This window comes from Ichthyophthirius multifiliis (assembly GCF_000220395.1).
Source record: "Ichthyophthirius multifiliis unplaced genomic scaffold scaff_1120509251164, whole genome shotgun sequence".
In the NCBI taxonomy this organism is placed as follows: domain Eukaryota; phylum Ciliophora; class Oligohymenophorea; order Hymenostomatida; genus Ichthyophthirius; species Ichthyophthirius multifiliis.
The window spans coordinates 170,572-182,565 of record NW_004086143.1 but is presented as its reverse complement, the minus strand read 5'-3'; the positions used below and the strand labels follow the sequence as shown (position 1 = coordinate 182,565).

Below are 11,994 nucleotides of genomic sequence, written 5' to 3'. Positions count from 1 at the left end.
TATTTAATATAAATATGTATTGAATCAAATAATAATAAATAGCAAAATTATTTTAATGAATACTTTATAATAGGGTTTTTTATATAATAAAATATGGAATATTTTTATATTTAGAAAAAAAAAATATTAAGCTTATATTTTGAATTTTAATTCATTACATAATTTTTTTTTTTATGTATTCATTATATTTTTTCTTCAAATGTTATGAATAAATATTTTTTTTAATTTAAAATCATATAAATCATTTATTTTAACATCTATTTTTAAGCAAAAAATTATGTTTAAACCATAACATAATATCATAACTATAATTTAAAAAAAAAAAATTAAATAATAAATTTATGATTAAATATTAAAAAATAAATCTAATATTAACTAATTTTAAAATATAAATTTATATAATTAAAAAATTTATTATGATTAAAATTATAGAAATATATGAAAAAATTGTTATAAATAAAATAATTGATTATTTATAATGAAAAAACAAAGTTATGTTTAGTCAGCCTGTTTTTATAAATAAATTAAAAGAATATATTTTAAATTTTAATAAGAAAATATAGAACTGATAAATGCTATAAAAATAATGTTAAAAATTATTAATAATCATAATCATTAGTTATGTTAAGTTATAATATATATATATGTAAAAAAGTAATAAGAAATATACATAAAAAATATCTATATAAAAAAAATATAATATATTATATATATATATAAATATAAATATAAATATATTTTTATATTTTTTTATATAATATTTTATTTTTTATTTTTTTATTCCTACGGAATTAATATATACATTTTTTTTTTATAATTCTTTTTATATATTTTATTATTTATTTATTATTACATCTTTTTTTAACATACTTTTAATATATTTTCATTTTATTATTTCTATTAAATCTATCATTTTCTAAAGCTATTTTTTTAAAAATAATATAATAAATAAATTCAATTTTAATCATGTTTACTTTTAATAATATATCATAATAATTTTTTAATCAATAATATTATGACTAATGAGCACTAAATAATATTTATATATATATATATATATATATATATATATATATATATTTATATTTAATTATTATATGTTCTTGTTAATTTTATATAAAAAAATTATTTATTTTTTAAAAATAAATTAAAAAATGGTATAAACCAACATATTTAAAATATTTATCATAATAAGTCGGATTAAATAAACTTAAATTAGTTTTTATTCAAAAATTTTTAATATTTTTTAAATTACTAATTATTATTTTATATAAGTAATTTTTAAATATAAAACAATATAAACGAGAATAAAATTTCATATTAAATAAAAGTTTGTTTTTAAAAGTATTTAAGAGTGAAATTATTTTCATAGTTATGTTTAAAAGGAAAATAAATTTTAAAATAATTAAAACTGAAAATATTCTATTGAAGAATAAATCTAAAGAAGTATTTCTTTAAATAAATAAATCTATACTAATATTTATTCTTAATTTGAAAACAATAAAATAATAAAAAAAATTAATAAAAATACTTTCATAAAAACATATCATATTATTTATTATATAACAAAAGAAAATTTATATAATTTTACAAATAAAAATTTATATAATTAATTATTTTTATTTAATAATAATAAAAAATATATATATTTTTATATTCATTATTAAAAAAATAAAATAAAAAAGTTCATTTTTCAATATCATTTTTTTATTAAATTTAATTTATCAAATTTAAATCATAATAATTAAAATAAAAAGGTGCAAATTTTATTCTTTATCTTCTAACAAATTCATTTATTGGGTCTTCTTTAAAATATTTGCTTTTTTTATATTTTTTTTATAAATAAATATTATTATCATTAATAAATATTTAAGATAATGTTAATGCAGAAAATGCCAATATTATAGGCCTAATAGACCTAAGGAATCTATTATAAGGAATTCTGCAATCGAAATCATGATCAACGACTTTAAAATTTTAAATAACATATTTAAAGTTATTCCACAATTAATCCATTTTTTAAGTTTTAATAAATAATTCAAATGATTTATTAAAAATTTATCAATTTTATTTTATATTTATATATTCTCATGTTATTTTTATTTAAAATATAATAATTATATATATATTTATATATATATAAAAATTATTTTTCTTTCAATTTTCATAATTTTCCAAATGAAAACTAACTTTTTCCAATATATTCTTAGGAGTTAAGTTTCCTGAAGTTTTGAAAATTAAATGATTATAATGCTAATGAAAATGCTTTTAATTTTCTTTCCATATTCTCAATCTTTTATTAATAATATGATTTTATTCATTTGGATTTTATAAAAGTCTCTTAGTTATTTAAGGATCATTTGTAGGATTTAATCTATCATAAACTATACCAGACTCAGGATCAACTTTTTTTTCTTTAAATCTTTACAAAACAATATCATCTGATAATTCTAATTCGACAATCAAAGTAGGAACTATCTAAAGGTCTTGCAAACTTAATAACTATACTATGTTTTTAGGAAATCCATCCAATACAAATCCTTATAAATGGCAATCTGTCTATTTTATTCTATTATCAATTAAACCATTTATTATTTCATCAGGAACACAATCTCCCTAACTTACAATTTACATACATACTTTTCCCACTTCAGTTTTTAAATTTACTTAATTGCTTATCAATTCAGTTGTTGATATATATACTAATCCATACTTTTTTGCCAAATTTTTAGACAATTTTGTTCTTCCGGAACCTTTTTTATTTATAATTTTTTTGGTTTATTTTATATAAGATTACCTGGAGGACCTGTAACAATAATTTTGGCAACTCTTTTAGGGGATTTTGGATTTATTTTGAATTACATCAAATGCTTTTATTTTTATTATATATTATTTTTTTATTTTTAAATACTGCCATATCTTCTAATATTTATTAATCTGAAACATTTCCGTTTGCATCAACTTCAAAATAAAATTTATCATACATTTATTTAACATGTTTAATATTTCTTTTAATATATATATATAGAGATATATATTATATATATATATATATATATATATATATATATATATATATATATTAACAATTAATATTCCAAAGCATAATTTTAAGAATTTTTATTTTTGTTTTCAATTATTTAATTTGAAAAAAAACCATCTTTATTTTAACAAATTTTCTCTCTTTTTTAAAAATAAAAAATAAAATATAATAATAAAAAAATTACTAACAAGACTTTTTAATATTATTATCATCTTTATTTATAATAATAAATGTATCCGGAATAATACCTGCCTTTTATAAAGCAATAGCTTAAACTCTAGTCTTAGGGAAACCTTCCAAAAAATAGTTTTATTTATTGCTTTCCAATTATTCGATTTCTTATTTTACTAATTAAATAATAATATCATCTTTTACATAAGATAATTATTAAAAAGATTTCTCAATTTCTTACCCATAAATATTCTTCATGGAAATCTATTTTTTTAATATCTCTCCTATGCTTATGCATGCAAATTTATATTCATTCGCTAATTAAGAGGCCAATTCGGAAGTTCTAGAGCCTGGAGGACCAACCAAAAATACTTTTTTTACTGTTTTATTTTATTAAAAAATATTTAATTAAAATTATTTCTTACATTTAGGCTCTTGAATTTTATTAATTAAATAGTCAATAGGCTTTTCAGGTTAACTAATAATCAAGTCTTTTAATAAATTTTCGAAAATAGAATATACTTTATGACTTTCTAAATATGTTTCAACATCTTTTAAATAGTTAACTTTTTAAATTCGATCCATTTTATAATTATATTAAATATAAAATTAAAAAAAAACAGTTTTTAAAAAATAAATAATTATTAACTTTTTTCAAAAAAAGTTTTATTTTGAAATGAAAATATAATAAAAAAAATTAGAAATATAAACAAATAAATGTTATGATTGTATATATATAAATATATATATATATATATATATATATATATATTATATCAAATTTAATTTATCATTTCTACTTCCAATTAAAAGTACTTAATCCTATTGCAAAAGTCTAAACAAAAGTAAAAGGGTATATAAAATCTAAAACGTATTAATTTTATGATATTTTTCCCATTTATAGCACATAGATATAGTCATTTTCTTCTACATTTTCATTTTTATCTTCTTTTATTAATTAAAAATTCTTTTTGGAAGCTTAACTAATTCTTCCTCCTGAATTTATTACAAATGCTTATATATTTTCATTCCAATCTGGTAGTTTTGTCCTTATAAAAATATATTCATTTTATTTTTAATTTTCCATATTAAAAAATGAAAAATCAGCGTTATTGAAATAATATGGACATGTTTTTAAATTTTTACATTATGTAAAGGGACATATTACATCTATTTTATCATTTATTTTTGGTATTACAATATCTAAAAAGTGTAAATTTGTTAGTTTAGGGATATTTTTTTAAATCAAAGTGTGTTTTATATATAATAATTACTATCTTTTAGTCGTAAATGGTAAACAATAAGGCTTTTTATAGCATTTTTGACATGTATTATTCCATAAAACGAATTCATTTTGTGATTTTAACATATGTAATGTAAAAAGAGGTATTACTTTAGGCTCTTAAGATGAATATATATCCCAATTAAGATTTTATTTATCATATTTTGCATATAGAAGTTATTAATTTTTCTCATTTTACATCATATATTATGTATTTTATTTCGGTTTTAGCTTCTCGAATATATTTAGATTATATTTTATGCTTTCTTTCATTTGAAAATCTTCTGAAGATGTAGATGAAAAAAGGCTATCTTAAGATGAACTAGATTTGTTTTAATCTTTTTTTTATAATATTTATATTTTTAATGCACTTATAAATAATCAAATTATTAATTATTTTTTTAATATCCTTCTTCTATTAAATTATAATTATCCATTTTGAGACAAAAAAATTATTTGTATAAAAATTAATATATAATTTGTTTTTTTTTTGTTTTTTGTTCAATATTAATTTATATATTAAATAAAATAATTTATTAAATTATTTTTCTTTGCTTTTAACAGAGAATTTTTAAATTAAGAAATTTATTTTTTGTCATATTCATTCACATTTTCGAAAAAAACTTTTAAAGTATTTAATGTATTTTATAATTAGTAAATATCTTCCATTTCTTAAATAAAATCATATATAAATTTCTAGTTTTAAACATTTTTTTGTTTTAAAATTGGACAATTTATTATTTAAATATATTATAAAAATAAAGAATTTATTTTATCGATTATAATTTATTTATTATTTTTCTTAATAAGGAACTCTTCTAAACTCAAAACATTTCTTTTAAAGCATTATATTTCAGATTTTCTCAATATATTAATTTATTTACTTTTTTATTACAATAAATCAAAATCTTTAGAGCCGAAAAATTCGTAAAACTAATTCTAAAAGTTTTGGTCTAAACTATTTACCCAATTTGTGAGAAAATAATTATTTTAATTTTATAATTAAATATTTATTTTAGAAGAAAAAGAGTTTATTTATAAATTAATATCTATAGAAAAGTCCAAAATCTATTAGTATTTTAAAGAAAAATCATCATCATATATTTGAATAATATTATTTTAAAATTATTATTTTTTAATATCCCATTATTTATAAAAATTATAATAAATATTCCAAATTTTATTAATTAATTCAAAAACATTTAACATAGACTAAGCTAAAAGAATAATAATATTCTATATATAAAATAATAAATAAACATATATTAAAAAATATTATATATATATATATATATATATATATATATTATTTTTAATATTAATTTACTTTACACTATTAAGAAATATATTGATTAAATTAAATTTTTTTAATTTTTTCTGTTGTTTTTTGTAAATTCTAAAAAAAATCAGTTTCAATATTACTCCAATTATTTTTATTCATTTTTTAATTTGTAAATTCTTCTTAATAATTTTCAAAAAATTAGGCAAAAAAAATTATATTTTCTAAACACAAATACACATTTTATATAATTTTCATTTATATTAAATATATGTTCATCTCTTTGTTTCCTCCCAATTTATTTATTAATATTATTTATCTTATATCCTATTCATTTATTTTTCCTTATTCAAATATTTACATTAATACTTATCCTACATTTGCAATTAAAATAACGTCGTCATTTTTTTATTTAATTTTATTTTAAATTAAAATGTTAAAATCTTTATAAAGTTAATTATTTTTTAATATTATTTATCTTTCATTTGTATTCAGTTTGTAAAAAATAGATGGCATTTTTACATCTTCTTCTTTGTTTTATAATTAGGCTAATATTTAGAGATCAGTTTCTGAATTTTTTTTGGATAATTTATTATTTTTTCCTTCAAAAATATCAAAAATTATTTTAACTATTTCCTTATATTTTTAGATAATTTCGGTGATTCTCAAAAATTTCTTATCTTTTAAATCCTTCTCGAATTCTGGAAATACTTTTGTTAAAATTTAACTTTCTATTTTCTATTTCTCTTCTTTATTTTTATATTAAAATACTTTATTTTGTACTTAGAGTCCATTTCTTAAAGTATTAATTTTATTCTAATATTTACATATAGTTATTAAAATCTCCTTCATTTCTCTTGCATTTTCAGTCAACAAAATCTAATCAATATAATTTTTATCCTCATTTATTTCTTATAAGATATCTAATTCTTAAATATATAATTCTAATAAAGGTTCTTTTGTAAAGAATAATTAATTAGTTTCAATAAATTATAATAAATAATTCTCAGAAACTAATTATAAGCCAATTTTACTGTATAAAATATATATATATATATAAATATATATATAATTATAGATTATATATGTAAAAATAAATATATTTATACATATATGAAATAAAATTTATATCTATATTTATATTATTTATATATATATATATTTATAATTAATTTACTTATTATATTAATCAATAATTATATTTTTTAAAATTTAAGCTTTATTCAATACTGTTGAAATTTTTTTATAAGAAATAAATTATAAATTGGAATAAAAACTGAATTATTTTAATTTTTTAATTCCTTTTTCATCTAAAATTATTAATTAATTCTTAATATCTTTGGAAGAGTTTAAATTTTATTTATTTTACATTTATATTTTTACATTTTTAAGCTCTTAAATAATATTTTCAATATCTTTTTCAATTAATGATAAGTTTTTATAATTTTCTAAAATAAATTTGTTATTATGTTCTAAATTTTTATAAAATATTAACAAATAACCTTCCAAAAACAACCAAAAAGTTAATATTTTTGGTGCTATTATACTTATTTTTTCCAAAAAAAACTTAAATTTATAAAAATTATTCATATTTTCAATAAAAACCTATGTTTTTTCGACTTAAAAATTCTCCTTTTAAATTTTGAGCATTTAAAATAGTTGATTTTTGAAATTTTTTATTTAAAAGAATTTTAAAAATAAATTTTTCAATACTAAAAAATGCCATTAAATTTTTTAGATTTCTTAATAATAATTATTTTTTTCATTCCTAGCTATTTCCATCATTTATATATAAGAATTAGATTAATCCTCGATTGCATTTTTTAATGTAAATGTATTTTTTTCTAATTTTTAAATTTCAAAAAGGCAGTTTTTAATTAAAAAAACATCTCCAACTTCTATTTATAGGAGATTCTAATGTAAAGAAAAAGCCTAAAAATTTAAATAAATTATCTATTTTTATACTTTCTCGTAAAAACGTGTGCAATCAGTATATAATTATTTAAAACTGCTTATTTTTTATTCTAAAAAATTATATTTTTCCATATATTCAACATGTATTTTATCCAATTCTTCTATATAAAGGAAAAAAAATATATCAAAAGTCTATTATGAGGATTAAAAATAAGAATTAATTTAAAGAAAAAATAAAAAAACTTTCTTTATATCTTCTTGAGTGTATTAAACCATTTTTTCGTTTTAATTATTTTCTGTTATAATTTATTTAATAAAAGACTTTATTATTTTTATATTTTCTTTATGAATTTAGTGTATTTTAAATGATTAAACCATTAAAGGAGTCTCTTATATATAAAAACTATTTATTTTTCTCCAAAAAGGTTAATATTTAAAAAAGTTCTACAAAAATAAGGAGGTTTTATTAATTTTTCTCAAAACCTAATAAAATTTAATCAATAGAGTATCCAAATTTTAAATTTCATTATAGAACTTATGTAAATGCAATCTTTTTAAGTTATTTTTATTTTCCAAATTTAATATATTTTCAATCTAAGTATATTTATTAAATAATCCTTTTATAAACTAATTTCTTTCAAAAGCGCAATAATTAATTAACCTTAAACCATCATTTAATTTATGCAGTGTTTATTTTAATAAACAAATCATCTTTAAAGGATGTTAACTATCGGTGACATCCACCAATTCTTAAATTTTATGTTTCTGGATATTATTCTATATATAATAAGTGTATAAATTCTTTATTTATTTTGCAATATTTTCTGCTTCAATCTATTCTCCATCTTCTTCTATTAAAAAGCTCGAAAAATTCGAATTATTTAATTATTATTCAAGCTTTTTTACTTATTCATTTACTTCGAAAAAACCTTCATTGTCACTTTTTGGGCTTTTTAATTTTTCTGTTTATTTTAAACTATCGCTTTTTTCTTCTATTTCGTATATTTCCTCATTATTATCTCCTGTATTTACCGTATTTTTATATAAAACATTATTATTATTTTTAATATTTTTTTATGTATTATTTGGACTTTCATTTTAGTTTTGTTGGATTTCCCTCCAAAAGTCTATTTCTTCTAAAAAAAAAGCACCTTTTTAATTCTAAAAATTACTATTTTAAATTTCTTCCTCTTTTATTTTCCTCAAATTTTAATATAAAATTGGCTTCTTCAGTGAATTCACCAAAAGTTAAATTTTAATTTATGAAAATGCCTCTTTTTCTATGTTTTCATATATATTTACGCCCTAAAAAGACTTTATTTTCTCATAAAGAGTCTTTACATCTTCCAAAAACGACTGGAAATTCAAAACCCAAGGAAAAATATGAAAAACAAACAAAAATTAATCAAATGAAAAGACATTTTTATCCAAAAAACTCCACATATACTATAAAAAAGTTATTAAAATAGCCGTTAAAATCTCAAAAATATTATCATTGTATGAAATAATAATGTCTAAAACCATGAAAAAATAATCAGATTAAAATAAATAAATAAAAAGCGAAGAAAACTAAAAACTAAACTCATATTAAAATTCCAAAAAAATCCTTTAATTAAAAAAATTTGTCAATTATTTTCCTTTGTCGAATTTCTCCAAAAAATAAACAAAAAAATAAACCAATTTCTATATATCTTTTATTTGATATAATAATATTCTTTTTTCCAATAAAACTTTTAGAAATCCCAAAACGAGATTTTTTTTACAAAAATTTTCGATTTTATATGGTTTTTTGTCTATATATAGGCATATTTTTTCAGCTAATTTATAAAATACCTATATATAATGTTAATATTCCTTTTCTTCGCATTTTTTGCTGATATATTTACTCAAGCAAGTAATAATATCTCGCAATTCATCCAAAAAAGTATCATTTTTTTCCCAAAACTTCCTTTCTTTCATAAATTCTTCTATTTATTCTTAAAAATATAAATCATTTTCTTCAAAATCTTCATTTAAATCTTCCATTTTATCGATTTTTAATATTTTAGTCCATTTTTCTATATAATTTTCATCTTATTTTAATTTTATTTCTTCCAAAAAATACAAAATTTATTACGAAAAAAAAAATTAAACTTCGAAAAAATCTCCTTCCAATAAAATAAATTTACTTTCTAAAATTTCCTCTAAAAAAGGGAATAAAAGATATATTAAATGTATATTATTTTCATTAAAATTATAAATCTTTATTTTCTCTTCATATAAATTCTCATCAAAAACAAATATTTTCTAACCCAAATTTTAGTTTAGAAATTTTAAATGTTCAAAATAATTATTATTTTTTTATAATCCTTCTTTATTTTTTAAAAAAATCTGTATATTTAAGTATAAATTTTCCTAAGGGAAATCCAAAAAAAGGCTTTTTGAGTAAATTTTATCATTATTTTCATCTATTTTTATTAAATTAAATATTCTTAAAGTCCTCTCCAGTTTTTTTTATGATAAAAAAGGCTTGCTTTCTTCTAAAAAAACCTTTAAAATATCCTAAGAATCGAAATGCATTAAATTAAATTAGAAATTCTAAAACAAATAAATATTGTCCATTATTTTTTCCAAAAAAATCTCTTATTTTTCATAAACCTGATTTTTTTTTTCAATTTTAATTATTTTCCCTTACGAAATTCGATTTTATCCAACTGCATTTTCTGCAATAAAAAATATAGTTATTTTTGGTAAATAAAAAGGGATTTTTTCCTAAGAAATAATAAAGCGAAAAGTTAAAGAAATTTATTAGTTTTAAAATATTTATATATCCTATTTTTTTAAGGAGGACTATAATAGTTTTTGTAATAAATTTTATATATTTTTTTTATCAAAATTTTATAGTAAATAATTTATATCGGAAGGATTTTACTAAGTTTTCTTTAATAAATCATTAAATTTAGAAGCTTATAATTGTTTTTGCTTTACTTCTATTTTTTTTTGCTCTTCTTAAGCCTCACGGTTGATTTTATCTAATAGTTTTGGGATTAAAATTTATGATTGTTGCTTTAAATGAGATTAGACTAAATCTTTTATTATCAATTCTTATCTTTTTTACTCTTATGATTATTTTTATATCAAAAGTTATTTTTCTTTGTTTATTTTATATTTTTATAGAGAATAAATAAATTATTTGTATATAAGACTGTAAAATTTATTGGCTAAATTTAAAATTAACTCATTCATAAAATCTAATTTTTATATAATCATATTTAAAAAGTAATAATTTTTAAATTTTAAAGCCTTTTATATAATAATATTTATATTTTAATAATATTTATTTAAAAAATATTATTATTTTTAACATTGTTATAATCTTTAAAATAAACATAAATAGGGCTTCTTTTTTCAAATGCTAATTTTATCCTCAGAATAAATTTATTAGATTCATTTAACCATTTTGTTTCTTTTTATTATAATGCATCATTCTTTTTTTATTTATTTTATTATTTTAATTAAATTATTTACATAATTTTAAAAAGTAATAGAAAGTGGTTTTAGAAATTGTTTAACTTTCTTATTTTTATTTCCATCTAATAAATATTTAATATTATTATATATTATAAAAATACTTTAAATTTAAGTTAAAATTCCATTTTAGATAGAACATATTCTAACCAGATTCTTTCCCATTACTTTACCTATATAAAAAATATTAAAAATATAATAATATTAATTGAAATGAAGTTAACTTTTTTTTTATAAAAAAAATTTTATTTTTCATATTATTTATTAATAATAAAATCATCTTAATCAAAATCAAATTTTTAATTTAATGTTATAAATTATTTTTTCAAAATCTAAATTTTTTATAAACATTCTAAATCTTAAAAAGACTAAATAAATATATAAAAATGAATATATATGTATACTAATATAAACATATATATATTTTTTATAATATATATATATAAATAATATATATATTATATATATATATATATATATATTTATTTTTATAATATTGTTATACATTATCTAAATAATACTATAAATAAATTCCATTTAAAACATAAGAATCATATTTATTCTTATCTGCTTTTTATAACCATTTATCTTCTATTTATACTCCTTCAATTATATAATTATCTTTATTAAATTAGTCATTTTCTAGATTTATTTAATTATTTTTGTCATAAATACTCATTTTCATATTATAATTATTTTTATTTTCTTTTTTTATTTAATCATAATTATGAATTATTTGAATTTTTTTTTTGCTTTTACGAACTTCATTTTACACATTTTATTCTTCTTTTTTATCAT

General features: G+C 16.1%; 1 protein-coding gene across 1 annotated transcript, besides 17 other annotated features; it reads right to left on the bottom strand. All coding sequences in view use genetic code 6, as the record gives it.

The window, feature by feature from the left end:
- Nucleotides 1–4: part of a microsatellite that runs on past the window's edge.
- Nucleotides 1–16: part of a microsatellite that runs on past the window's edge.
- A 374-nt stretch (nt 17–390) lies between these two features.
- Nucleotides 391–426: a microsatellite.
- A 257-nt stretch (nt 427–683) lies between these two features.
- Nucleotides 684–737: a microsatellite.
- Nucleotides 733–771: a microsatellite.
- Nucleotides 772–1,036: 265 nt separating this feature from the next.
- Nucleotides 1,037–1,086: a microsatellite.
- Nucleotides 1,037–1,099: a microsatellite.
- A 728-nt stretch (nt 1,100–1,827) lies between these two features.
- Nucleotides 1,828–1,871: a microsatellite.
- Nucleotides 1,872–2,108: 237 nt separating this feature from the next.
- Nucleotides 2,109–2,141: a microsatellite.
- Nucleotides 2,142–2,157: 16 nt separating this feature from the next.
- IMG5_151980 (hypothetical protein) lies at nt 2,158–3,799 on the bottom strand (the record flags this gene model as incomplete). Its single annotated transcript, XM_004030837.1, has 5 exons — nt 2,158–2,753; nt 2,798–2,910; nt 3,088–3,183; nt 3,228–3,594; nt 3,640–3,799. The coding sequence occupies 5 exons, from the start codon at nt 3,797–3,799 to the stop codon at nt 2,158–2,160; spliced, it is 1,332 nt and encodes a 443-aa protein (XP_004030885.1).
- Nucleotides 3,015–3,083: a microsatellite.
- Nucleotides 3,800–3,943: 144 nt separating the features above from the next.
- Nucleotides 3,944–3,991: a microsatellite.
- A 1,777-nt stretch (nt 3,992–5,768) lies between these two features.
- Nucleotides 5,769–5,803: a microsatellite.
- Nucleotides 5,804–6,817: 1,014 nt separating this feature from the next.
- Nucleotides 6,818–6,942: a microsatellite.
- Nucleotides 6,825–6,883: a microsatellite.
- A 263-nt stretch (nt 6,943–7,205) lies between the features above and the next one.
- Nucleotides 7,206–7,252: a microsatellite.
- A 3,720-nt stretch (nt 7,253–10,972) lies between these two features.
- Nucleotides 10,973–11,012: a microsatellite.
- A 574-nt stretch (nt 11,013–11,586) lies between these two features.
- Nucleotides 11,587–11,678: a microsatellite.
- Nucleotides 11,679–11,994: the final 316 nt, after the last annotated feature.